The 25,626-nt window shown below is 51.7% G+C and overlaps 5 protein-coding genes across 8 annotated transcripts; 1 reads left to right on the top strand and 4 right to left on the bottom strand.

The window, feature by feature from the left end:
* Positions 1 to 919: 919 nt before the first annotated feature.
* CHMP4A (charged multivesicular body protein 4A) lies at positions 920 to 4,897 on the bottom strand. Its single transcript, XM_012926874.2, has 6 exons — positions 4,749 to 4,897; positions 2,697 to 2,846; positions 2,434 to 2,611; positions 1,922 to 2,036; positions 1,634 to 1,769; positions 920 to 1,223 (listed from the first exon to the last, which is right to left on the bottom strand). Exons 1-6 carry the CDS (start codon positions 4,777 to 4,779, stop codon positions 1,165 to 1,167), a joined length of 669 nt encoding a protein of 222 aa, XP_012782328.1. The 5' UTR covers positions 4,780 to 4,897; the 3' UTR covers positions 920 to 1,164.
* Positions 4,898 to 5,220: 323 nt separating this feature from the next.
* Positions 5,221 to 6,771, bottom strand: MDP1 (magnesium dependent phosphatase 1). The gene is made up of 6 exons (XM_004584919.3): positions 6,377 to 6,771; positions 6,222 to 6,282; positions 6,024 to 6,134; positions 5,656 to 5,763; positions 5,480 to 5,565; positions 5,221 to 5,360 (listed from the first exon to the last, which is right to left on the bottom strand). The coding sequence occupies exons 1-6, from the start codon at positions 6,411 to 6,413 to the stop codon at positions 5,269 to 5,271; spliced, it is 495 nt and encodes a 164-aa protein (XP_004584976.1). The 5' UTR covers positions 6,414 to 6,771; the 3' UTR covers positions 5,221 to 5,268.
* A 458-nt stretch (positions 6,772 to 7,229) lies between these two features.
* On the bottom strand, positions 7,230 to 15,387 carry NEDD8 (NEDD8 ubiquitin like modifier). The gene is made up of 4 exons (XM_004584719.3): positions 15,220 to 15,387; positions 8,865 to 8,912; positions 8,623 to 8,705; positions 7,230 to 7,595 (listed from the first exon to the last, which is right to left on the bottom strand). The coding sequence occupies exons 1-4, from the start codon at positions 15,235 to 15,237 to the stop codon at positions 7,499 to 7,501; spliced, it is 246 nt and encodes an 81-aa protein (XP_004584776.2). The 5' UTR covers positions 15,238 to 15,387; the 3' UTR covers positions 7,230 to 7,498.
* A 284-nt stretch (positions 15,388 to 15,671) lies between these two features.
* Positions 15,672 to 22,116, top strand: GMPR2 (guanosine monophosphate reductase 2). Of its 2 annotated transcripts, XM_058666265.1 has the most exons (10): positions 15,672 to 15,821; positions 16,119 to 16,240; positions 16,367 to 16,486; positions 18,636 to 18,719; positions 18,830 to 19,003; positions 19,786 to 19,867; positions 19,958 to 20,064; positions 20,240 to 20,282; positions 20,917 to 21,076; positions 21,245 to 22,116. In XM_058666265.1, the coding sequence occupies exons 2-10, from the start codon at positions 16,154 to 16,156 to the stop codon at positions 21,432 to 21,434; spliced, it is 1,047 nt and encodes a 348-aa protein (XP_058522248.1). In that variant the 5' UTR covers positions 15,672 to 15,821; positions 16,119 to 16,153; the 3' UTR covers positions 21,435 to 22,116. The 2 variants fall into 2 exon arrangements, with proteins under 2 accessions (XP_058522248.1, XP_058522249.1); XM_058666266.1 differs by lacking the exon at positions 16,367 to 16,486.
* Positions 20,208 to 25,146, bottom strand: TINF2 (TERF1 interacting nuclear factor 2). Of its 3 annotated transcripts, none has more exons than XM_058666264.1 (9): positions 24,632 to 25,140; positions 24,395 to 24,499; positions 24,161 to 24,262; positions 23,982 to 24,089; positions 23,787 to 23,883; positions 23,016 to 23,469; positions 22,859 to 22,923; positions 22,660 to 22,751; positions 20,208 to 20,312 (listed from the first exon to the last, which is right to left on the bottom strand). In XM_058666264.1, exons 1-9 carry the CDS (start codon positions 24,821 to 24,823, stop codon positions 20,292 to 20,294), a joined length of 1,236 nt encoding a protein of 411 aa, XP_058522247.1. In that variant the 5' UTR covers positions 24,824 to 25,140; the 3' UTR covers positions 20,208 to 20,291. The 3 variants fall into 3 exon arrangements, with proteins under 3 accessions (XP_058522247.1, XP_058522246.1, XP_058522245.1); XM_058666263.1 differs by lacking the exon at positions 20,208 to 20,312 and adding an exon at positions 22,235 to 22,523 and having other exon boundaries at positions 24,413 to 24,499; positions 24,632 to 25,146; XM_058666262.1 differs by lacking the exon at positions 20,208 to 20,312 and adding an exon at positions 22,235 to 22,523 and having other exon boundaries at positions 24,632 to 25,141.
* Positions 25,147 to 25,626: the final 480 nt, after the last annotated feature.

Genomic DNA, 25,626 nt, shown 5'->3' on the forward strand with positions numbered 1-25,626 from the left:
GGGGTGGGGCTAGAGGGGCAAAACAGGAAGGTTCGGGGATGAAAAATATTTTATACCATTAATAAATCAAATTCATTTAGTTTCACCAGCTATGGTTGAAGACATTTTTTTTTTTCTACAGGGAATGTTAGTGGGGAACACAGCTGTGGTTGTACAAGGAAGGTTTCTATCCAGGCCCACAGCCAGCCATCTTGGCACCTGTGCAAGTCTGCATGACTCAGCATGCAGCGCAAGGGGGTGGAGTGCCCAGATGAACACCACATTCTGGGAAGTTTTAGCTTTCTGACTACTTCTTTGTGCTCTCCAAAGAGTCAAGCAGTAGGGAGAAAATCCTGCTGGCTCTACTTTGTGACCCTGTCTGTCTGCACTCTTCTGGTTCATTCCCCCAAGTGGCTGCAACAGCCAGGGTTGGGTCAGGTCTCAGCCACGATCCCGCAACTCCAAGCAGACATCCCACATGGGTGGTAAGATCCCAAGTACTAGTGTCAGCATCTGCTGCCTTTCCAGGTGCATTAGCAAGAACCTGGGTCAGAAGCATGGAGTAGTGGAGCCATGAACTAGGCACTCCTAGAGGGGACGGTCTAATCTGTGCCTCCTGTTCTTTTAGAGATGGGTCTTAGGGTAAACAAAGTACCTCAGTCCCTTCTCCCTCCTTCCTGTGGCACCTAAACCTCTAACTCAATCAATACTAGAAAGTCAGAGATCCTCGCACTATTACCCCCAGACACGGAAGTGACAGAGCTCCAACTAAGCTTAGTCATGGTGCAAACTATTTGGAAAAGGGATAGGTCCAGCAACCAGAAACACCCATCTATCCTGTGTTTCGGTCCCATCATCAGTCACTGCCTGCCACAAGGCTCCAAGATTTACATGTAGAGCAGTGTACTCAGGGTGAGAAAGGCAGGACAGACACAGGGACTCCACCTGCCCACTTTTATTGGGAACGAGGGCATTGTACCTGCCATCAGCGAGAAGGAAGCAGCAGGCGCTCTGTTGGCAGCAAGTTCTCTCCCCAGAATTGAGCCAGTGATGGGACAGCAACAGAGCCCTGTCTCAGTCAACAGGAGCATACCAAAAAGCTACACCGCTTTAGTTCAGCACATGGCACTTAAGGAGAGTAAACCAATGAAGGCAGCATTAGGAAGATGAGGTCAGGCTGGCACATCAGGATACCCACTCAGCCAACTGCTTCAGCTCTGCTTCATCTTCATCTGCTTTGGGAGCTTTGGGGACAAGGACACCCAGAAAGAGAAAGGAGAAATGTTAGGGACTCAGCCTCAGCCACTTCCATACACCTTCTGTTATGATGGCTGGAACATGCTGGATTATCTGTCCCCAGCCAGGAAACTGACAGAGTGGTCCTCCTGCTTGCTCATCAGAACCATATTAGGGGCATCTCAGAAACAGGTGCCTCTTGTTCCCAGCAAACACAGTCCTAAACCAGGCTCAGAGAGTAGACCCCAAATTGGGATTCTGTCCCCATTCCGTTAGCCAGGTACTTTTATGCAGCCGTCCTGCACCACTGCAGCAGTAGCTCTCTCCGGCGCCTCTAAGCAGACCACACAGACCTTATCTCTCCCCATGTCTCTCCCACCCTCTCAAGTTCCTGAGACAATGCAACTGGTCTGCGTACCTGGCCCTGCGGGCAGAAGAGTGGAGGGTACGCTGGGCAATTCGACTGGAGGTTCTTTCTCCTTGTCACCCACATTCAGCAACTCCCGAGCCAGTTCCTCCTGTTCCAATTCCTCTAATTCCTCCAACAGCTCATCCTGGATATGAGACCACAAGACAAAGTAAATTTCTACTTCTGAAAGCATATGACAGTTGGAGTTTGCCCCAGCAACCTGTTTGGGATATTCCTCCTGGCCAGTTCCCCTGCCTCCTCCAATATTAATTTCCTGACCCCTTTGCCCCCAGTCACCTCGTCCACATCATCTCCAAAGCCCACAGGCCGAGAAATGGCATCTGAGATCTGTTGGGCCACCTCCTGCTGTTCTGTGATGTCGGCCATCAGCTCATCCACCTTGTCAATGTCCCTGTTAAGAAGACACACAGTCAAATCAGCACCTTCGTTCCTGGCTTTCTCAGCTCATGTGGATGAAGGCCTTCTTGCCTGGACCTCAGTGGGAAGCCCATGGCTATGGGATCAGAGAGATCTCTGGAAACCTATAAAGAGGAGAGTCCAGGTTGAGAACTAGCAGGAAGTCACACTGCAGAGGCTGGGTCATGCTTCCTTTCCAGGAGATTTCCAAGGGTAAGCCAATTCCTGCTGGTACACTCCAGCTGCCAGGGAACCCAGCTTCCCGCAGGCAGGTTCTAGCCCTCAACAGCATGCTGGAATTCCACATTTTGAGAGGCTTGAGGGTTCAGAGAACAATACCCAGCCACCGGCCCCAGGGCCTGGGTCCCCTCCTCCCTTCCCCCCGTACCCACATGTCCTGGTAAGCCTTCTTCATGCCTCGGGCAGCCAGCTCCATGGTCCGTAGCACTTCGGCATTGGTGGTGGCATTCTCGATAGCCTCCCGCTGGAATTCCAGGGTGGACAATGTCCCATCGGTCTGCGCCAGCTGCTGTTCCAGCCTCTTCTTCCTTCGCAGGGCCTGCAGGGCAGCTGACCCGGCCCGCACCCTGGACATCAGAGTCAGAAGCACCTGCTTCACACCCATCCCTCCTTGCCGGCTCCCTTTCCTTGTTACCTCTCCTATTCTTGGTCCCATGCTTCTTGGCCGTTTGCAGCTCCTGCTGAATCTTCTGCTCCAGGAACTCTTGCTTCTTAATCAGGATCTTCTCCGTTTCCTTCAATTTCTGTATTGCTTCTTCTGGGGTTGGCCCCTTCTCCTTCTTCCCTGAAAAGCCCAGGGGAACAAGCCCATACAATGTTAAGGAAAAACAGTAGCTATTAATTATGCAGTGCATAGCAGGTGCTAGCCCTCAATCATGGAGTGTATAACAGATGCTCGGCAGTTGGCTATCATCTTCACAATGTATCATCTTCACTTTACAAATGTGAAAACAGACACAAGAATGTCAAAAATTTGTCTAGAGGGTAAAGCCACTCCCTGCGACACTGCCTCCTATAAGAGCACTGGTTCAAGTCTCAGGTATTCCATTTACAATTCATTTCCCTGCTAATGGCCTGGCAAAAGCAGCAGAAGATGGCCTAAGTGTCTGGGGCCCGCCACACATGTAGGAAACCTGGATGAAGCTCCTGCCTTCAGCCTGACCCAGCTTTGGCTTTTATAGCCAACTGGGGAGTGAACCCTCCCTCTTTAACTCTTTCAAAATATACACATTAAAAAAAATTTTTTTTTGGTTTAAAATCACAACTGCGCAATAGTGTAGCGGTTAAAGTCTTCGCCTTGAATGCGTCGGGATCCGATATGGGTGTGCTGGTTCTAAACCTGACAGCCACACTTCCCATCCAGCTCCTTGCCTGCAGCCAGGGAAAGCAGTTGAGGACGGCCCAAAGCTTTGCGACCCTACACTCCCCTCCCCCTCCCCAGACCGGGAAGAAGCTCCTGGCTCCTGACTTCGGATTGGCTCAGCTCCAGCCGTCTCCTCTCTATATATCTGACTTTGCAACAAAAAATAAATATATCTTCAAAAAACACAATAAAATCACAACTTAGAGATAAAAGAAAAAAAGCATTTTAATTTCTCTCTTAATCTATACCTTAAAAAAAAAAATTGGGGGCGATTCATGGTGCATTGAGTTCCGCCACCATCTGCAATATGAGCATACCATATGAGTACCAGCTCAAGCCCTGGCTGCTCTACTTCCAAGTATGTGAGCCCCCGCCATCCACTTGGCAGACCTGGATTAAGCTTTAGGCTCCCCGGTTGGCCCTGTCCCAACCTGACTGTTGCAGCCATCTGGGGAATGAGCCAAAAGATGGATTATCTCTCTGCCTTTCAAATAAATAAATCTTAAAACAAAAGTAACTCTTGTTTCCTTTCTTTTTTCATTTATTTGAGAGGCAGAGATCTCCCAGCCACTGGTCTATTCCCCCAAACGCCCAAAGCCACTATGGCAGGGACGGGACAGGCCACGGTCAGGCACCAGGAACTCAACCTGGTTCTCCCACATGGGTGGCAGGAATGCAAATACTTGAGCCAAGGGCCAGTTGTCCCCGGGGGGGGTGCTCATTAGCAAGAAGCTGGAATTCGACACACAGCTTGGACTCCAAGGTGGGATGTTGGTCTGCCCACCCAAGGGGCAAGGTACCCGTTGTTCTGTCAAATGCCAGCACCTCCTCGAGGTTTTCCACACTTTTCCGGATAAAATAATATTTGTTTGCTTGAAACCTCATTCCCGGAGTTTCCTTTTCCACTCTTTCCACACTTTCACACCCCAAGCAACCAAACCTTCTCTCCTTCCCATCCCGTACCCTTCCCAGCTTTTGCTTCTCAAAGCCCCTCCCGGTCCACCTTCCAGATCACCCTCCACTCCCCCACCTGCACCCTCCAGGATTTTATGAGTTTCTCCATCTCCTGGCCAGGCAGCCCACCACGTTGCCTCTCTTCCCCGCCCTCCCCACAGTCACGACCCCTTCCCCAGCCCCAGCCCCGCTCCAGGAGCCGGGAGGACTCTCCGATGCTCTGAGGCAGGACAGGGCGTCTATCCTGGTCCTGGGACGAGCCTCGGCGCCCCGCTGACCCCCTTCCCTCCCCAAGGAGTTTCACCGGTCCACCAGCTTTCTGGGGGCCCCAGTTGCCCACCCTGGCTGCGGCCTTCCGCAAGGGCTCACCCCTCCCGAAGAGCCGGCCGAGCCCACTCATCTCGAACGGGCCTCTTCCCTCCGCCCTCGGCGTCCCCGCACTTCCGCCTTGCTCCTGGCTGCCGGAGTGGGCCAGCCCGGGCTAATCCCGCCTTGGGGCGCGCGCAGCGACATCATCATCAGCACGCGTCCGCCAGCCCGCCGGCCCATCCATCCGCTGCTCCAAGCTCCATCCCACCCAACCTGATGTCACTCGCGGCATATTTGTGCCCCGGAAAGCCACGGGCAGGGAACTAGGGCTTCGCGCCCACCCCAGAGCTCGTGGGGAGGGTCCGGGAGCCAGACAAGCCCAGCCAGGGCACCATTTTGGCCCAGCACTTGCTGTCACTCTCTCTCTCTCTCTCTCTCTCTCTCTCACACACACACACACACACACACACGCCAGAAACACAGGTCAAATCTCTTCTGTCACACACTGATGACACTTTAATAAAACTCCAAGTGCGCCTGAGACCTTCTTGTGGACTCCCTTTCAGATTGTGACCGGATCTCAGGGCCTAGCCTGGGCCTTTGCAAAGGCCTCCAACCCCTGAGTAAGGGTTGCAAGATTCATTCCATTCTGCACGTGAATACAGGTAACCCCTAGAAGGAAAAGGAGAAGGAGTTACGTCAGATGGCCTTGGCCAGGTGTTCCTGCTGTGCACCCAGCCTTCCCCCCACCTAGCCCACCCCGCCCCCTTGGCTGTCCTCGCACTCAGTACCCAGTGGGCCGACATCTACAATATTCCGCTTCTCATCATCGAAGAAGAGCATATGCCAGAAACGAACTCCAGTCTTCTGGTGCAACCTGTGCCAGAAAGGGCAGGGGTGGTCAGCAGGGTGGCCTCTCTGCAGGTCCCTCTGGGCCAGGCTGGGACCCTTGTCTCCCTCCACCTACCTCTCAAAGTGTGTGACTTTGCTGCCAGGATAGATTTCCCGGTGACTGAAGTATCTGCTAAGGTCAAAGAGCTCGAGTAGCTGATTGGCCCCATCTATCTCCCCTGTCCTGCAAAAAAAAGAAAAGGGCATAATACAGGCCTGGGGCAGGGTGGGCAGGGCTGCAGGGCGAGGCTAGCTGCTTTTTTTCCCCCCAAGATGGGCAAGCACCCTTGGCTTTCAGCTTTTCCTGTTTGGCACAGCTGGTGCCAAACCAAGGTACAATAATCCAAAGGCACAAGACAGGGTACCCCTGAGAGGAATGGGCAAATCCATGCTAATGTGCCCCGCATCCTCATCTTGCAGCCAGGCGTGGGTAGCTCTTCTTACCGGGATGCGGCGGCGATAGGCACCCCTAGGCTCTGCAGTCGCTCCAGTACCTGAGGCACCTCTGGGTACAGCCGCACATCCCGGCCACTCTTGTCGCGCACGGTCCCGTCACTGATCAGGAGGGTGAGAGGGGTTCAGCTCCGGCCAGACGGCCACCTGACTACGCCGAGCCCCAGGGCTGCTCTTATCCGGTCTCACCTGCTCTTATGGAACGGAGGGTCAACGTGCGTGTCGACCCAGAAGGGCCAGAGCGTATAATCTGCGAGGGGAAGGAGCGGGCCGGTTCAGGACGCAGGGTGTGGACTGTGACAAGGGAGAGCGCCCGGCCCATCTCGCCCCTCGTGGTCCCTCACCCAGATCGAAGACTGCTAGCTTGGGTAGATGCGCCATGATCACGCCCCCGGCACAGGGAGCGGAAGCCTTCTGCAGGGCCTAGGAGACCCGCCACCCTGGAGGGAGCCGTTGTGGCGACCCTGCTGCCACAGAGGAGCGCGGACCAGAGCGTCTCCTTGCCGTGCTACCAGTCCGCCGGGTAAGCGTGCACGTGCGCCATCTGCTGCCAGACGAGGGAAAGCCCTCTGCAGGGTGGTGCCCAGGCCCCCCCCCAAGGTTGCCCCAAGGCATTGGCCACTGGTACCCATTCTGATTAGATTCTAGCAAAGGCCAGGAAGGGAAGGCACGTATCATTGCACCTCTCCTTTATCAACCGACACCTGTAACCCATCATAGCTTGTCATTCCTTATGGGTTATTCCTCTTACTCGCCCGAGAAGGTCCCCGACTTGCAGCAACACAAACAGCAGTGTCTCCAAGCCTCAGGCCTTTCTCCCACGCGGCTCAAACGCCCAGCAGCACCACAGCGGAAAGGCGAGCCCTCACTGTTCTGCTTGCTATCATCCAATGTCAGCAGCAGGCTGGGACCACAATGTGGGGCAATGGAACTGATTTGCAGTATTTACTGATTTCTGCACATCTTCCCATAGAGCTGACTTCAAGCTACTGACACAGCCACTTGCATGGCCTTGCTATGAGATGCCAGTGACTGGCTCTCCTGGGTATGAGCTGGCTCCAGCCCGACCAACCACGCCTTTCCTGGTTCAGAGAACCCCCTAAGGGTACCAGCATTTCCACTGTCTGTTTCTGCTTGATACAACTGGGGGAGCATTGGGTCCATCATGTCAGTGGTATTTGTGCAATACAAGCAGGATTCCAGGAGGCAAGGAGATATTTTATTGACAACCAGGGACATAGCCTAAAGAGAGGGAAACACACAGGACTGCAAACTAAAACCCAAAGGCCAGCAAGGGTCTTTTCGGCCAGGAACACCGCATCCTGGGGCCCTCGCAGTCTCCCACCAGTAGACACACATGGCTGGGCATCCAGGGGAGGGGACAGTGGCTCTGGAGTCCCAGAGAGTGACAGAATAGATGCTTCATTATGAGCGCCAGGGTAAGGAGATTACGGAGGGAGGGTCCTTCACTGCCTAAGCCCGCCCCCTCCTCTCAGGGCCAGCACCAGGTGGAGGACTGAGCCCCCCAGGATCTTGTAATCTGCTGCTGTCTTCTCATCATTCCTACAGCACAAAGAGAAAAAAAAAAAAAAAAAACGCATTAAAAATACCACCTGAAACAGGGATTCTGAACTTTGGTCTCATAGGGGTTGTTGATGGACTTGGATGTGAAAAAAAATTTCGTCTTTACATTTTAAATGTAGACAAAAACCCACAGCATTATTAGCAAGATGAGGTGCTTGTAACAGTTATTAGTACCACCTTTAGAAATCACATAATGAAGGCCCGGTACCTAGCAGCTAAAGAGCTCACTTCACATGCGCTGGGATCCCCTATGGGTGCTGGTTCTAATCCTGATTGCTCTACTTTCCATTCAGCTCCCTGCTTGTGGCCTAGGAAAACAGTCAAGGATGGCACAAAGCCTTGGGACCCTGTACCAATGTGGGAGTCCCAGAAGAAGCTCCTGGCTTCTGGATTTGGATTGGTTAAGCTCCAGCTGTAGTGGCCACTTGGGGAATGAACCAGTGGACAGAAGAACTTTCTGTCTCTCCTTCTCTTTGTAAATCTGCCTTTCCAATAAGTATAAATATTTTTAAAAATTGCTTAATGAATGAATAAATATATATTAATATCTTACAAATTTCAGTAATGCTATTTCAACATAATACATTTCCATTTAATTTCTGTTTTACCTTAGGAAAAAAGATGTTATTCTGGGGCTGGTGTTGTGGTATAGCCACTTAAGCCTCCACTTGTAACACTAGCATCCTGTATGGGGGCTGGTTTGTGTCCTGGCTGCTCCACATCCAGTCCAGATCCCGACTAATGTACCTGGGAAAGCAGCAGAGGACGGGCCAAGGCCTCGAGCCCTGTGACCTCTGTGGGAAATTCAGAAGAAGCTCCCGGCTCTGCTTTGGCCTGGCCCAGCCATGGTCGTTGTGGCCATTTGGGGAGTGAACCAGGAAATGAATCTCTCTATAACTTTGCCTTTCAAATAAATCTACAGGGCAATGTGCACCAGAAGCCAGCCAGGCGGGCCTAATTTACTCCCAGTTCTTGCCCCTCATCTTCGTGCCCACCCCTGACTCACATCTGTTTGCCACTGTAGATGAGGCGCTGCTGCTGCGGGGGAATTCCTTCCTTCTCCTCTACCCGCTCCTTGATTCGCTCCACCTGCAGAGGGATACGTGGTCAGGGAAATGCTCAGGGGCAGCGCCACCAAAGGCACAGGGCTACCCAGGTGAGATGAGTGAAAGGACCAAGTTCCCTAAGTATACTCAAACACTAGCAGATGGCAACAAAAAGCCCAGAAGAGGAACTTGCATACATCACCTTGTCTGTGGGTTCTATGTCAATTTCAATCTCCTTCCCAGTCAGTGTCTGAAACAGACAAAGGTTTTGTGAATTTCCAGCCTCCTGTACCATGGTCTCCCAGGCCCTCTGGTCTCTGATGTGCAGGCTCAGCAGTGCTACTTCCCATCTCAGGAGCGTAACTGCACCAGGACTTACCATGCATTTTTAGACTGTGAACAACTCTGCTGGGCAACAGTTTGAAACATCTGATTCTCTTTTTAAGATTTATTTATTTTTATTACACAGTCAGATATATAGAGAGAGGAGAGACCGAGAGGAAGATCTTCCATCTGACGATTCACTCCCCAAGTGAGCGCAACAGCCAGTGCTGTACCAATCTGAAGCCAGGAGCCAGGAACTTCCTCCAGGTCTCCCACACGGGTGCAGGGTCCCAAGACTTTGGGCCGTCCTCCACTGCTTTCCCAGGCCACAAGCAGGGAGCTGGATGGGAAATGGAGCTGCCGGGATTAGAACCAGCGCCATATGGGATCTCGGTGTGTTCAAGTGAGGACTTTAGCCGCTAGGCCACGCCGTCAGACCCAACATCCAATTCTGAATCCCACAAGTCATCTCCCCCTCTGCCTATGTCCCCATCCCTGAAAACAATGATATACTTCTGAAGGACACAGCAGGGAGAAGGTCCCAAGGAAGAGATTTCTCCACATCAGAAAAACCATGCTGTACTGATTATCCAAGCTAGAAATCATTCAGATAATCAAGGATTCCCTGGCATGGAGCCCAGTTCATGTCCTGGCTGCTCTACTTCCCATCCAGCTCCCTGCTTGTAGCCTGGGAAAGCAGTAGAGGGTGGCCCAAAGCCTTGGGACTCTGTACCACTGTGGAATCCTGGAAGAAGCTCCTGGCTCAGATCAGCTCAGCTCTGGCCACTGTGGCCACATGGGGAGTGAACCAGCAGATGAGAGGTCTTTTTCCTCACCTCTGGAGCTGAGCGTGTCACAACCACAAGATGTTTAGCTTGGATGACCTCACAACAGGCAAACAGCACAAGCATGTACCCAGGAAATGGGCCGTGTTCACGGAGAAGCAACTGGAAGAACTGACCATCCTACTCAGCAAAAACCTGTACCCAAACTCCAGGGTGTGCAACGAAGTGGCTTCAAGAATGAACATCAACCCCAGGGTCATGCAGGTCTGGTTCAAGAACCATTGAGAGGGCCTGGCGCGATATGGTTAAGGTCCTCACCTTGAACGCCCCGGGATCCCATATGGGCGCTGGTTCTAATCCTGGCAGCTCCACTTCCCATCCAGCTCCCTGCTTGTGGCCTGGGAAAGCAGTCGAGGACAGCCCAAAGCTTTGGGACCCTGCACCCACATGGGAGACCTGGAAAGAAGTTCCTGGCTCCTGGCTTCGGATCGGCACAGCACTGGCCATTGAAGTCACCTGGGGAGTGAATCATCAGACGGAAGATCTTCCTCTCTGTCTCTCCTCCTCTGTACATCTGCCTTTCCAATAAAATAAATAAATCTAAAAAAAAAAAAAAAAAAAGAACCATTGGACAAAGATCAAGAGAGACAATGGTGGTAACTTGAACCCACCACTGGAGGCTCAAGCCCCACAACCCCCTACAGAAAAAGCCAACATGCATGTGCTCCCAGGCCCAGTGGCAGCAATACCTTCCAGATGTCCCCCAGACGATTACCCCAGGGGCCTCAACTGCAGGAACCACTGGTTGCCCCCCTTCTAATTCAACATCTGCCCCAGCTGCAAGGTACCCTGGGAGCCCTCGGAAGCCACAGGATGGTCCAGTTCTGCTGCTGCCTGCACTCCACCATCTACAACCTCTTTTCCATCTGGAACTGAGATGCATTCACATGGCTTTAGCGCTGTTGCTATCTCTCCCCATGTGAGCAGCCAAGAGAACAAGGCCCTCTTGCCTGTCTCCAGCCCCGGGAGTCACCTTCAGCAGTGAAGGGCTACACAACTTTGGGGCTGGAACTCTGGGCCCACTGCCCAGAGCCCAATGCCTGTGCCCCACACCCAGTCTCCACACACAGCAGCAATGGCCCAAGGACCTGGGCTCCAGGCTTGCCATATGCGAGTCCTGGTTTGAGCGCTCGCTTCCTGGCTTTAGCTTAGTCCAGCTTAGTCACTACGGGTTTCACTTCTGATGTAGCTCCTTGCTTAAGCAACTGGGAAAACAGCAGAAGACTGCCCAAGTGCTAAGTCCCCACACCCACATGGGAGACCAGGATGAAGCTCCAGGCTCCTGGCCACTATGACTGTTTGCGGAGCGAACCAGAAGATGCAAGATCTTTTTCTCAAATAAATCCTTAAAAAGAAAGATTTTCTGTCTCTCCTCTTTGTAAATCTGCCTTTCCAAAATAAAAAAATCTTTCAAAAAAAATTCCCAGGGATGTCAGAAATTATCTCTGATTAGTTTTTAGGAATTCCAGATTTCATTCTTAACTTCTCTAGTCTTCTAACTAAACCCTCAACTGCAGCTCTGATTTCTTTAGGTGAAGGGTATTGGTAGCCCAATATGACAATTACATAACTGCACAATTGCAAATGTTGTGTTCCCTCTGTCTTAAAGCCTTATCCAGAGAGCATTGTTGCGGTACAGCCAGTTAGGCCACTACCTGCAGTGCTGATTCAAACCCTGGCTGCTTCGCTTCTGATCCTGATCCCTGCTAATGTGCTAAAGCAGCGGCAGATGGTGCACATCCTTGGGCCTCTGCACATAGGTCAGAGACCCCGCTGGAGTTCTAGGTTTTTGGTTTCCACCTGGCCCAGCCCCAACCATTGCTGCTACTTGGGGTGTGAACCAGTAGACAGAAGTTCTCTGTCCTTCTCTCCCTGCCTCTGTGACTGTACCTTTCAAGTAAATAAGAAAGTCCTTTAACGGGGAAAAAAAAAGACTTTTTATTTGAAAGGCAGAGTTACAGAGAAAGAGGGAGACAGCGAGACCTTGTATCCGCTGGTTCACTCCCCAAATGGCCCCACTGGCAGCAGGGCAGATCATACTAATGCTAACTGTCTCTTTATCTGCACTACTTAATATATTTTTAAAGATTTATTTCTTTTTATTGGAAAAGCAGATTTATAGAGGAGAGACAGAGAGGAAATATCTTCCATTTGCTGGGTCACTCCCCAAATGGCTGCAACAGCCAGAACTGAACTGCTCTGCACCCAGGAGCCAGGAGTTTCTGCCAGGCCTCCCACACAGGTGTAGCGTTGCAAGAATTTAAGCCATCCTCTGCTGCTTTCCCAGACCACAATCAGGGAGCTGGATAGGAAATGGAGCAGTTGGGATACGAATCGGTGCCCATATGGAATGCTGATACTTGAAGACAGAGGATTAGACAATTGAACCATTGTGCCAGGCCCAGTATTTAAGTTTTTTTGTAAAAACATAACTTGTCACATGAATATTCATTGATTTAATTATAAAAAATTGTAAGACTAGAAAACTTCTAAGAGAAGGCTTAAAGCTCATCTCCCACGAGTATGATGCTTGAACTTAATAACATTTAAAAAATAACTAGCTTTGGGCCCGGCGGCGTGGCCTAGCGGCTTAAGTCCTCGCCTTGAAAGCCCCGGGATCCCATATGGGCGCCGGTTCTAATCCCGGCAGCTCCACTTCCCATCCAGCTCCCTGCTTGTGGCCTGGGAAAGCAGTCGAGGACGGCCCAATGCATTGGGACACTGCACCCGCGTGGGAGACCCGGAAGAGGTTCCAGGTTCCCGGCATCAGATCGGCGCGCATCGGCCCGTTGCGGCTCACTTGGGGAGTGAATCATCGGACGGAAGATCTTCCTCTCTGTCTCTCCTCTGTGTATATCTGGCTGTAATAAAAATGAATAAATCTTTAAAAAAAAAAAATAAATAACTAGCTTATAAAATGTAAAATTCTAGGAAGGGTGGTGCTGTGTTTCAGAAGCTGACTGTAGAGGCATGGATATTTCCAAGGTTATCTGACAACAGTGTCCCAGCAATGCCACCACCAGGCAAACAATCATGGTAACCCCCCAAGCACAGATACAGAGGCGGGAATTGGTGTAGTGGTTAGCCCCCTGCACCTGGAGCAGAGGGTTTGGATCAGAAGCCCGCCTCCGGCTCCTGCCTCAGCATCCTGCTTGTGCGCTCAGGCAGTAAATTCCTGAAGACACAGGGAGCGTGTCCTGAGCCCCCTGCTTCCAGCCTCGACCTTACTTTGCACTGGCCAGGGGGAGCACACAGAGCTCAGCAGCAATGGGGAGCAGTCTACTTCCCTCTGCCTCTCTAACAGTACCCGCAATGGTCACTGCAGCTTTGAGACTGAAACCTTGGAGACACCATCTAACTGGCCCACAAATGGAAGGCTAAACGAATCATGGCAAAATCACAGAGGGAAAACTACACAGCCCTCCATGTTTAGAATTAGCAATTAGGGCCCAGCATGGTGGCCTAGCAGCAAAAGTCCTCGCCTTGAATGCACCGGGATCCCATATGGGCGCTGATTCTAATCCCGGCGCCCTGTTACCCATCCAGCTCCCTGCTTGTGGCCTGCCTGGGAAAGCAGTGGAGGAAAGCCCAAAGCCTTGGGACCCTGCACCCGTGTGGGAGACCTGGAAGAAGTTCCTGGCTTCTGGTTTTGGACTGGCTCAGTTCCGGCCATTGTGGTCACTTGGAGAATGAATCATCAGATGGGATATTTTCCTTTTTGTCTCTCTTCCTGTTTATCTGACTTTGCAATACAAAAAGAAAAAAACGGGCCCGGCGGCGTGGCCTGGCAGCTAAAGTCCTCGCCTTGAATGCCCCGGGATCCCATACGGGCGCCGGTTCTAATCCCCAGCAGCTCTACTTCCCATCCAGCTCCCTGCTTGTGGCCTGGGAAAGCAGTCGAGGATGACCCAAAGCTTTGGGACCCTGCACCCGCGTGGGAGACCTGGAAGAGGTTCCTGGTTCCCAGCTTCGGATCGGCTCGCACCGGCCATTGCGGCTCACTTGGGGAGTGAATCATCGGATGGAAGATCTTCCTCTCTGTGTCTCCTCCTCTGTGTATATCTGGCTGTAATAAAATGAATAAATCTTTAAAAAAAAAAATCATTAAAAAAAAACATGCTGGCCGTTTAAATGACAGCAATTGGGCCCTGTATGATGGCTCAATTGGCTAATCCTCCTCTTGAAAGAACTTGGGATCACATGTGGGCGCCGGTTCATGTCCCTGCTACTCTACTTCCCATCCAACTCCCTGCTTGTGGCCTGGAAAAGCAGTAGAGGATGGCTCAAGGCCTTGGGACCCTGCTCCTGACCCTGCTCCTGGCTCAGCTCCTGGCTGCTGTGGCCACTTGGGGAGTGAACCAACGGATGACTGATTTTTCCCTCTGTAAACCTTCCTTTCCAATAAAATAAGTCTTTTAAAAATTGTTTATAAAAAATGAAAGACACAGTATAATTCCAGTTTCATGGAGACAACAGACATGTTCGTTTACATACTTTCAAAAATGCCTGGAAGGATATATTTCTATATATTTCTGTAGACATAGTTATAAGGTAATTATACGTAACATTTTTTTATATACATAACGTATTAATCAGTGCTTTTATCTTAATGAAAAGCTCATGGAAGACCTATACACGATGGTTTTGTACACCACACTTCAGTCTAGATGCTACATTTCAGAGAAAACAGTCAGGAAAATCTGGCCGGAGCTATAATAGAGAAATTAAGATATAAATTGATGAGACCCCATATCAGATTGTGGGTAATGGGGATGCAAAGGAAAATGAAGTAGAAAGAGTTCAGATCTGGTGCTGGATTCATCGATTGCCAGCGGTGTTTTCTCTTCCTAAGGAAGACGACGGAGCATACACAACTGATCAACCAGGTTGGGAACCCGGGCAAGAACCGCGGGAGCTGAGACGGGGAGACAGTCTCCCCAAGCCGAGGTGCGGGTAACTGAGCTGCCTCAGTGAAGGGGCGAGGCTCCGAGTGACCGCTCGGGTTCGCAGGGAGCGCTGTGACACACCGGGGCCAAGGCTCACCGGTCAGCCCGGCCGAGGCGCCGGGACAGCACGCAGGTACCTGGGCGTGAAGGACGGCGAGCGGGCTTCATTCCGCGAGACCCATGGCCAGCGGCTTCTACGGGGCTTTCTCTCTGAACACACAGAGGCTTCCTGGCGCTACGGCACCGTCATCCCTGGACCCCCAGGGTGGCCAGGACACCTCCCGCTCTCAAACCCTCCAACCCCCTCGTTCCCGTCACACCTCGCGCGCCACCCCGCGACAGGCAGCAGCGTCCGGCCCGGGGAGAGGCGTGGTCTCCCTTTACCCCCACTTCTCTCCGAGGCCCGGCCGCCAGCTCAGTAACGGGGTAGAGATGTTCCCACCTTCACTTTAATTAGCATCTTCTTCCTAGTTTGGGGCTGCGCACGGACAAATCGCTGCTACTACCGCTGCGGTCGCTGCTGCTGCTCCCCAGCAATAGCCCTCTGTGCCACCTTTTATGCTTCCGGGTCACCGTCTGGCTCCGCCCCCTCCTCCTTTCCTCCTGTTTCCCAGAAGGCTCAGAAATGCTCTCGCGTTTCGCTCCTGTGGCGTCGTAAATAACAGAAGCACAGCCGGTTTGGATATAGCGGAGATGACGCCTCCGGGGATTCTCAGAGTGCCTAGCGAGCTGGGGCTAGTGGAAAGCTTGGAGACGGCGCGAACTACTATTCCCATCATGCCAGGAGGGGCAGCGCTGCCGTTGCACCCTGGGAGTTGTAGTCTCTCCTTCTGCGGGCCCAAGGGTGGCCCTTCCGTGTGCGAACTCTGTTACCCAGGAGGCCTCACGGCCGCCGCCGAAGCTGGAATGCCCTCGGCCCGCTGTTCTCGCCGGCGACTAGCGGAACCTGCTGGCACGGTTCCGGAAGCTCCGCGGGCTGCGCGAGGCTGGTTGCTGAGGAGGGCGATCCTCGGTAAACCGCCGCCCCGGCCGAGTCAGCAGGAAGTGGGTACCCTAGTCCGGAAGCGGGGCAGCCCCTTACTCCCTACTTGCTGTTTGCAGGGAGGCGGGAGAAGGAAGTGTGGCGGGTGAGGAATGCACCCTCAGGGTCACTCAGAGCCCCTTGCTTCCCAGTTTTTCCCCTCCATAATGGGTACCTGGGATGGAGACAGCGAGAGTAAACGGCAACCGCGGGACGGCTCTGGCCGAGAAATGAACCTTGCCGCCAGTCCCGACTTGATGGGAGAGCCCGGGGCAGGGAGGAGCTGGGTTAGGACCTGGATGACTTTTCCGACTGTTCAGTCATCAGATCCATTGCTACTTGCAAGGACTCCGCCATGCCTCACATAGACAACGATGTGAAACTGGACTTCAAGGATGTCCTCTTAAGGCCCAAACGCAGCACCCTCAAGTCTCGAAGCGAGGTGAGCCATCGTCAGTTACCTGGCTCTTTTTTGACCTTCAAGTTCAAGAAAACCACCCGATACTTATCACGGTGCAAAAGTTTGTTTAGACGCTTGAGCTGCTCAGTTTCCTGTTCATATTTGCAGGTGGATCTCACAAGATCCTTTTCCTTTCGGAACTCAAAGCAGATGTACACTGGCGTGCCCATCATTGCAGCTAATATGGATACCGTGGGCACTTTTGAGATGGCCAAGGTCCTCTGTAAGGTAGGACTTCCGCAGACCTCTGTCGTCCTTGTAGTGTCCGCCTTATCCCAGCCAGCAGCAGAGGAGTCAGCCACCTGGCAGTCAACAAAATGTTCCATTTTCCATTTACTATTTTCTCTAGCATTGAGGCTATTTTCAGCTGATGAGGTCAAAGAATTATCTGAATTAGTGATATTAAAACTAAATAGATTTTTAAAAATTATTTTTATTTTTATTTGAAAGGCATATTTATACAGGAGAGACAGAAAGATCCTCCATCCACTAGTTCACTCCCCAGAATGGCCACAACGGTTGAAGCTGAGCCTATCTGAAGCCAGGAGCTTCTTTCGCATCCCCTATGTGGATGTAAGGGCCCAAGGACTTGGACCATCCTCCACTGCTTTCCCAGGCCATAAGCAGGGAGCTGGATTGGAAGTGGAGCAACCGCAACATGAACCATTGCCCATATGGGATCCTGACACTAAGCCTCCTGTACCACAGCGCCAGCCCCCAAAGCTAAATTTTGTTCCCATTTTCCCAATATATAAATGGAAAGTTCACCTTTTTTCTTGTCTGTTTATATGCTTTACTAACTCTGCCTGCCACTCAGATTGTTCCTTCCTCATCACACAAGTCCCTCTACCTATACCAGTGCTCACAATGCCGAGCATTTGCTGACAGCCCAGAAGCTAAATACAATTTCAGCAAAAATCTCTAACTAAAACCAAAGAGAAAAATTCCTAACTAGAACGATCTAGTTGATTAATTCCCTTTTATGTTTGATAATCTTTTTTTCCTCCTTTGAATCTTTGTCTTGTTCAAGTTCTAGGTTCCTGGGAGTTTCTGGGATGTGTCCCAAATGGAATGTGTTTTTCTTATATACAGGTTGTTCACTTTGAACATGGAAGATCTTGTTCCTGTCAGTAATAGTAGCTGAGAAGGTAGACAGTTACCTGAGACACGTGTACTGTGCTGGTTGAGCCATGGAGCCCTGGATCGTGGATTCTGCTGCTGTTTGAGGCTCCATTAGCTTTAAGGACTTCGCCTCCCTTTTCCACTGGTGTCTTTGTGGAATGTCTGTGGTTTCTCTAAGGTGGATAGTTGCACAGTTGTATTATGTTATTCACTCACTGCTTAGGAATGCTGCTGTTGTCCTTGGCTGCCTGCCCTGTGCAGTAGAGTTGGGGCATGGTGAAGCTGCTGGCAGAGTTGACATGCAGTGAATGCTGGTGGGGTCTTAATGCTTCATTTAGACTGGCTTTTGGTATTATTGATGTGTGCTAACAAAATAGGTAGAGTCAAATCTCCACATGATGGTAGGAGTGTTGCTGAGAAAGCCGAATTCAGTATCAGAGTGAGCTGGTACTGATGATCCCTGAATGAATGTGGCACTTCCTTGCTGCTGGCTGACCTGGGACTTCCTTGGATTTCTTGTCAGCTGCGAGGTTTGTGTTGTCTCAGCCACCTGCTGTCTCTTAGCTGTTACATGCTTGTACTCGTGAAGCACAAATGCCAACAGTCACATTGGATCTGAATGCCCTTCTGTGTTGGGATACAGTTTAAAATTTATTGAGCTAGAGAATGCCAGCTGGGTCGTTGGATCTTTGAACATAACTGACTTAAAGGTAGAAATAAGACTTGGTCCATGTCACAAACAAACAAACAAAAAAAGTGTCCTTTTCTCCAATAGAGTTGGAAAAAGGATGGGGTAGCATGATTACTTACTACTTCCACTGACCTTATGGCCTTACCAGTGGGCCTCTGGAGTTACTACTGGTAAGTGAACCAGACGTAGATGAGTCAGTCCTTAATTCGTGAGGACTCTGGAGGGACTTAGTGCAGGTGCGGCTGCCTCTGCTTCCTTAGGTTTTCCTTAGGTCTAGTGCCTAAAACAGTGTCTTTTTAAAATCAAAAGCAGCGTGCATGCAGATAAGTAAAATCCAACCTGGAAGACTCAAAGCTTGTTGCAAAAATTTGACAAGCACTAGTTCATGGCAGTCAGCCCTCTAGGGACTTGTAGGGAGAATAAAGGTTGAATTCAAATCCCAGTTCAACTACTAGCTTCCAGTTACTTTAAAATTTCAGTCATTGTTTATCAGAATACTATGAAAGTGTTTCTAGAACAGTGCTAACCAGATTTTCTCTTCATTGATAATTTCTCTCTTCCTAGTTCTCCCTCTTCACTGCTATCCATAAGCACTACAGGCTTGACCAGTGGCAAGAGTTTGCTAGCCAGAATCCTGACTGCCTTGAGGTAACGCTGGACCTACCTGCTCCCTTATCCCACTGTTCCAGAGTCCTTTGGTTTCTTGGGGACCAGCCTTCACCCTCATCCCAGCCAACAGGACCCCATTTCTCCCACAGCATCTGGCTGCCAGCTCAGGCACAGGCGCTTCTGATTTTGAGCAGCTGGAACAGGTCCTGGAAGCTATTCCCCAGCTGAAATATATCTGCCTGGATGTGGCCAATGGCTATTCAGAACACTTCGTTGAATTTGTGAAGGATGTACGAAAGCGCTTCCCCCAACACACCATCATGGTACGACTATTACCCTATAGCTGTACATTCCTCCCCTTCCACTTTGTTGCTGCTCCATTTCATAATATTAGTTCACTTCTAATTACGATGTTTTCTAGACCACTTACTTACATTACTGGGTGATTATACAGTGCTTCCAATTTAAAATGTCTGTTTATTGGTCGGTGCTGTATGTAACACTTGAAGGATAAAGTCTTAGTCCCTGACATCACTCACCAATCCACGAGGAAACACTGTTCACCCATGTAGCAAATACATATCTGTGCACTGAAATGGACATGTACTACAGCAGTATAAAAGGGGTCACAAGGAAACAATGTTTTATTTTCACAGGTGTAGGAAGGTGAAGCCAGTTTTATGACAGAACTGCTTAGGGACAGGATGTGCTGGCATCTCGGTGGGAAAGGGGAGTTAGACAAAGACAACTCTAATACCATGTTTGGTCTAGTAGCTCCTCTTGCTGTACTGAATGTGCCTCCCTGCTGCCTTGTGTCTCCCTGTTGGCTGAGGCCATGAAGTGCATCCTGGACCTCAGCCAACAGTCACATTGTTCACTCACCCTCCTACCTCAGCTTGGTGGTGCAGACTAGGGCACAGATGTGAAGCAGGACCCTTTGAAGTAACTAGTGCAGTTGCCCTTAGGGAGCCCAAGAGCCCAGTACATTGGATCAACACCCCACCTTTGTAAAGTCTTGGGAGGCCTGGTTCAGGTATCCCACCTATCAATGCATGTAACCTCCTTTCCTCTCCTGACCCTAAGGATGCTCTTTGATCTGTCTCAGGCCGGAAATGTCGTAACTGGGGAGATGGTGGAAGAACTCATCCTTTCTGGGGCTGATATCATCAAAGTAGGAATTGGGCCAGGTAAGTTGGTTTATTGGGACCATTTCTGAGCACTCTGGTGGAAAACATCTGTGGAATCTTTCCTCCCCACATTTGTCATGTACTTCCCAGGTTCTGTGTGTACCACCCGCAAGAAAACGGGAGTAGGGTATCCTCAGCTAAGTGCTGTGATGGAGTGTGCAGACGCTGCTCACGGCCTCAAAGGCCACATCATTTCAGTAAGGCCCCAGGACGGGCGGGGCGGGAGGCTGCCACACTTCTGTAGAATAGGGAGGCTCTGGCAGGGTTGGATCAGGCCCCCGGGGTTCCGGGCAGCTCTGAGATGGTGACTGGGATGTTGCCGAGAGGGTTTGGGAGATCTGCTGAGTCCTTAGAGTGCTCTTTACTTTGCAGGATGGAGGCTGCAGCTGTCCTGGGGACGTGGCCAAGGCTTTCGGTAAGGAGGTTAGGAGGGCACAGGAGGACCCTGTAGAAGAGGACTACAGTCAGGTTAGGAGAGGCCAGGAAGCCATTTAGTTTCTTTCATGCTGTGAACTTGTGATTGTGAGCCTGTGGAATCACCTGGGCAAGCCAGCAAGGGGTAGTCTGGGGATGGGGACTCAATGGGCCAGGGCCATCTGTCCTCCTTGCTGGACTGTGGGACAATGTAGGTTGCTGAGCCCTACTCTAAACTTATAAAATCACTCAGGAATAGGGTTGCAAAGCTGTATTCACAGGTTTCTGGGTGACCCTCACATTGAAGTGGGAGATCTTTACTCTTGGGACACTTAGAAGCAATACTTGCTCAGCTGAGTACAGTCAAATGAGATGACCAAGATGCCACAAGTAGCAGAAAGAGCAAAAGCCAAATGGGGACACGGCCAAAGGCTCTTCTCAAAATCTTGGGAAATGAGGCCTACTGAGTACGGGCCAGGGCACAGCAGGCCTGTGTTGTAGACAGTGGAAGCAGAACCGAGAAGATGCTGGGGGCGACTGTTAGCGTGGAGAATCTGGTGTGAGTGGCTTTTGAGTGTGGCCACGTGGACACCACCAGCCAGTTTTATCTCTTGTCCCTCCCTTGCTGCTGGCAGGAGCAGGGGCTGACTTTGTCATGCTGGGTGGCATGCTGGCCGGACACAGCGAGTCAGGTGGTGAGCTCATTGAGAGAGACGGCAAGAAGTACAAGCTCTTCTATGGGATGAGTTCTGAAATGGCCATGAAGAAGTATGCTGGGGGTGTGGCTGAATACAGGTAGGAGCCAGAGGCCCAGAAGCTAGAGCTTCTTGGAGAATGGGACCCTGTGGTGTGGTTGGCAGGATTCATGCCTCCTGGGATGGTGGCTTGGCGACCGGGGCCTAGATGCGAGGCAGTCATTGGGCATCTAAATGGAGAAGCTAATCAAATTTTCTCTATGCCAAGGGCCTCAGAGGGAAAGACGGTGGAAGTTCCCTTTAAAGGGGATGTGGAATATACCATCCGGGACATCTTAGGGGGGATACGCTCGACATGTACCTACGTGGGAGCAGCCAAGCTGAAGGAGCTGAGCAGGAGAACTACGTTCATTCGTGTCACTCAGCAGATGAACCCCATCTTCAGCGGGGAGCACTAGATCCCAGCACTCTACCATGGGGCTTCCTGAGCAGGCCCCTCCCTGTCCCAGCTGCTGTGCCTACGCATGCATTGTCTTGTCATTTCCTAGTGGCTCACTCATAAGTGCTCCTGTGGTAATGCTACACTTCCCTGTTTGCACACACAAAATACCCAGGGCACTCGACTGAGGAGGAAGCAAGTGAAAAGACAGTCTGAGGAAATGCAGAAAGATAATCCAGGGGGATCTGGGAACCCAGCACCCCAAGAGTACTACAAGGAAATAACACTGATCAGTCCATAAGTGTTTTACGTAGCCTTTGTCTGGAAGAGTCAGGGCTTTCAAAATCATGTCATGTTAATGAGCTTCTTTAAATGGGACCTTTATATATCTAAAGAAAACACAGAAGCTTTTATGCATTTGAAATACCTCAACAAAGAGACTCCATCTACTATAAAGAGACACTGGGGCTTTCTACCTAACGTTGGTGCCCTGGCGCTGCTCCAGTATAAGCGGATATGGGGCCAGCACCAACTGCGGTGGTCAAGGACCAAGTACAATTCAATCTCCATTCTGGTGCCACCATCTCCAGGTAACCTGGTGTCAAAGTGTGTCCTGGCATCAGGACATACAAACCTTCCAAACAGCAAAAGGACATGGTTTCTGGGCTCTCAACCACGGCTGAGAAGGGTTCTTCTGCATGCATCGGGGGACCAAGGGACATAAAAGGGCAGATATTGTTCCAGCCCTGGAGAGTCTGGGTCTTCCTCTAGGGATTGACTGTACGCTGGCTTAGCCCTCTCCCTCACATCAAGACAATGTTCTAATAAAGCCAAAGTTTAATGATGAAGCATTACATGGTATTTTTAGCAGTGGAGATGGGTTGCCCAAATCCAGGTTTCTATTTCATACCCACTACATGGCTTGCACAGCTGAGGCAGTGGGAGATGGACAGGGTGCAGAAAACATGCCAGTGCTCATGGGAGTGTTTAGGGCTGTCACATCACATGGAGGGGAGGGCCCAGCACTTGGACCCAAAGAGGGGAAGTATTCACAGAAGGTGGGGATCAAGGTATCAAACTTTGTCTTTTGGTAGTTTTCCAGAGACTCCTGTGGAGAAGGAGGAGGAAGGGGTGCAGGAAGATCCTCTCATCCAGAACCCTTCCCTGAGCTCTCTACATTCGGAGCTGTGGATTTCTCAGTCTTGCTCTGCCCATCCCTTTCCCCAGCTTTCCTTACTACTCACTTGTCTTTCCCTCTGAGCACTCTCTTCCTCATCAGAATCCAAGACCAAGTCCCCTATGGTAATGACAGAGCTGCACACAGATGGAGGACATGCTGCAAAAAGCAAAGCATAAGGAATGGGACTCCTCCTGGGTGGACACAGAGACCTTTCTTGAACACTCCCCCGGGTCTGTCTGATCCGTTCCTGACAAGTCACCTACCTGTCCTGGCCCGGGGCGGCGACAGTGCTAGTTTCAGGGGGTCTCTGTGGCAATCCGAGCCATTCCTGAGGTGGGAGCAAGCAAAGATGACAGGGTAAGGGGATGCAGGCAAAGCACATGCTCTCCAGTGGTAAGAAGCATCTCGTGTTCCACTCACTCCTTCTCAGAGCCAGAGAAGTCAGCCAGGTCCTCCACTAGGGCCCTTTTCCCCAGGGTGTGGGAAGGACTCTTGGACTTTGCGTTGGAAGCTGTGCTTGAGCCTGCAGCACTTGCTGGCTCTTCTGTGTGACCCCCACCTCCTTCCCTCAGTTCAGGCTTGGATATGACTTGGGTGGCTGGGCCCAGGTTCCTAAATGGGAACAGCATGACAGTGGGGCGCTCCTTATGGCCTCCCCTAGTAGACGTCCATCGGGATTGGATTCTTCGCCGGCCCAGAGGGGCCAGGTTGAAGTGGCGACCAGTTAAGGGTTCTGGGTGCTGCCTCGAAGCTGGTGTCGGAGGGGAATGTGGGCCAGGCTTGGCTTTTGGCAGGGGAGTGTGGGGTGCTGGTCTTGGCTGAGGAGGGCTCTGCTCCGTAGTTTCTGGCAGGCTCACTGAATCAACAGAACACTCTGCAAGAGAAGAGGCAATGTCTCACAAAGAGAAATAACAACTGAACTCCGCCAAATGTCTCTGCTTCAGGCCAGAGGCGGGGCACATCCAAGCCCACAAAAACATGTGCTTGGGCCTTGCCAAGACATCCACAAGTGGGACCTAAAACTCAATAAATTCACAGGAGGCTCATTTGTTAAGCTGACAAATCTCGTATGATATGTGAATGATGTTATCAAGATCCAACTGGCTTGATGCCACATGTCTTCCCCAGGGCTGTCCCATGACAAGCACTGCATAGCTCCAAGTGCCCAGTTCTTTCCAATGGCCCTAGTACCTGGAAGGGTCCACCCCATGTCAGCACAGTATTGGTTCACGGTAAGACATGAGGTGACAGAAACTCCAGGCTGCATCCAAGTCAGTACATTCTGAAGCTGTGGGCAGGAAGAGAGTGAGAGGAGATGAAGATGACGGCTCTTGACACAACCTGCCCACCACCCTCTGCCCTTCAGCATTCCGCCTGCAACAAAACCTGCTGTGCCTGCAGTGGGGGTAGCGCCTTCTCCAGCTGACACAAATATTCAAAGAACAGCTTCTCCATGGCCACCAGAAAGGACTCCCCATACTCCTGTCCAAGTTCCTGCAGAGGAGCCAGAAGTGGGTCAGAGAGGGAACAGCCACGGAACAGACTCCCAGTTGAGCTGGTCTCACCTGCAGCCTGGAGGCTAGATCTGCAGGTGCCTTCGACAGTTCCTTCACCTGTTGGCAGAAAGTTTCTTGTGCCTCCAAAATTTTGCTCAAATCTTGCTCCGTCTGGGAGAGGAAGGGGTGGATAGGAGGGCAGACAGGTTAGAGGCATCAGGAGAACTAGGATGGTTGTAAGGGGGAAGGGCGCTGCAACAGGTGTAACTGGGATCGGGGATCCTGCCAGTGGCGGTTACTCACAGCTTTGGGGTCCCTCACCACAGACCCAGACTGCGGAAAGTGGTCATTTAGGACGTTCAGGACCTGCTCCCAAGGTCGGCCCTGCAGGATCAGCTCCACCACTACCTGCAAGGTACTCAACTCAGACTCCCCATTTCGGGACTAGCTACCCAATGCCAACAGCTGTTGCTCGCTGTCAGGCCCTCGCTTCCCCTGTCTGGCTCCCATTCTCCTTCCAGGTCCTACTAGCTCCAATACCTTGGCTCCGAGGCCCATACACAGCCGTTCATGATGCCGATAGCGCACCAACCCGGGGGCAGCAGCGCGCAGGCTCCGAAGAAATTCCAGCACTCGCGGAAAATGCTCGACGCGACGTTCACGAACCACTTGCCAGCTGGCTGCCGCGGCCAGGCGCAAAGTGGCGGGACCGGCGCCCAGAGGCGTGTCCATGGCGCCGGTCTCCGCCCTGGGGCGGTCCCTCCAGGTGCCTGGCCGAGGCCGCCCGCTCCCTCCCAAGGGCGGGGTTTCCGGCTGCCCTCCGGGCCCCGGTGCGGTCCGTGTAAGTGGCGCTGCGACTCAGATCTCTACCACGGGTCAGCTAGGACCCGGGGGTGCCCAAGGGCAGCTCGGGCCGCAACCTGATGCAGGAGCAGGTCGTCACCTTGGGATAACCGGCCGCTCCGCTTTGAACACCGCAGTTGTCTTCCATTTGAGTGTAGCTCACTTCCGGCTATAGGACGGGTTACTCTTGCCCGCGGAAGGGCGGCTGGAGAGAACCAATGGGCAACCGGACAGAGGGACTCGTGACTTCTGCGTAACAGGCGCCGCCCCCGCAGATCCGGCGCTTCTGCAGTCCTGCACTGCGGCTGAGGCCGCACCTGTTCCATGCCGATGCCGCTTCTGGGCCCTCCTGGTCTCCATCCTTCTCGGGCCTACAGGACGGTCATGTCACTTCTCTGAAACTGGGCTTCCTGGTCTGTAAAGTGGGGATCCCGTCGACCCCTTTGATTAACGTCACCCACTGAATTACGTTCCTTTCTGGAAAGCCTTTCCGAGTAGTGGGCCCTTCCAAGGAGAAGTCCGCAGTTCTTTATCCCAGAGGAAGACGCTCGCCTTCCAAAAATAAAGCACAGTGTTTGAAATGCAGCATCGGTTTGCTAGCCTGGTTTACGGGGGTTGGTAGGATTATACACAACTTCTGGCTTTCTGTGTCGGTATCATGTCTTTTCTATATGGTGTAACTTCAAAATTAT

The sequence above is a fragment of the Ochotona princeps genome, chromosome 6 (genome assembly GCF_030435755.1).
Source record: "Ochotona princeps isolate mOchPri1 chromosome 6, mOchPri1.hap1, whole genome shotgun sequence".
In the NCBI taxonomy this organism is placed as follows: domain Eukaryota; kingdom Metazoa; phylum Chordata; class Mammalia; order Lagomorpha; family Ochotonidae; genus Ochotona; species Ochotona princeps.

Coding starts and splice junctions, on each gene's coding strand:
- TINF2 (XM_058666262.1), bottom strand. CDS start 24,823: ATGGACACGCCTCTGGGCGCCGGTCCCGCCACTTTGCGCCTGGCCGCG. Junction 24,090..24,160: donor ATCTAGCCTCCAGGCTGCAG/GTGAGACCAGCT, acceptor GCTCCTCTGCAG/GAACTTGGACAGGAGTATGG. Junction 23,884..23,981: donor CCCCACTGCAGGCACAGCAG/GTTTTGTTGCAG, acceptor TCCTGCCCACAG/CTTCAGAATGTACTGACTTG.
- GMPR2 (XM_058666265.1), top strand. CDS start 16,154: ATGCCTCACATAGACAACGATGTGAAACTGGACTTCAAGGATGTCCTC. Junction 19,004..19,785: donor TCCCCCAACACACCATCATG/GTACGACTATTA, acceptor GATCTGTCTCAG/GCCGGAAATGTCGTAACTGG. Junction 19,868..19,957: donor CAAAGTAGGAATTGGGCCAG/GTAAGTTGGTTT, acceptor TGTACTTCCCAG/GTTCTGTGTGTACCACCCGC.
- CHMP4A (XM_012926874.2), bottom strand. CDS start 4,779: ATGAGTGGGCTCGGCCGGCTCTTCGGGAGGG. Junction 2,847..4,748: donor CGGCCGGCTCTTCGGGAGGG/GTGAGCCCTTGC, acceptor TGGGCTTTTCAG/GGAAGAAGGAGAAGGGGCCA. Junction 2,612..2,696: donor TGGGACCAAGAATAGGAGAG/GTAACAAGGAAA, acceptor GGGCCGGGTCAG/CTGCCCTGCAGGCCCTGCGA.
- NEDD8 (XM_004584719.3), bottom strand. Junction 8,706..8,864: donor ACATAGAACCCACAGACAAG/GTGATGTATGCA, acceptor ATCCCTCTGCAG/GTGGAGCGAATCAAGGAGCG. Junction 7,596..8,622: donor ATCTACAGTGGCAAACAGAT/GTGAGTCAGGGG, acceptor TTTGTGCTGTAG/GAATGATGAGAAGACAGCAG.
- MDP1 (XM_004584919.3), bottom strand. CDS start 6,413: ATGGCGCATCTACCCAAGCTAGCAGTCTTCGATCTGG. Junction 5,764..6,023: donor CCTATCGCCGCCGCATCCCG/GTAAGAAGAGCT, acceptor TTTTTTTTGCAG/GACAGGGGAGATAGATGGGG. Junction 5,566..5,655: donor AAAGTCACACACTTTGAGAG/GTAGGTGGAGGG, acceptor TTTCTGGCACAG/GTTGCACCAGAAGACTGGAG.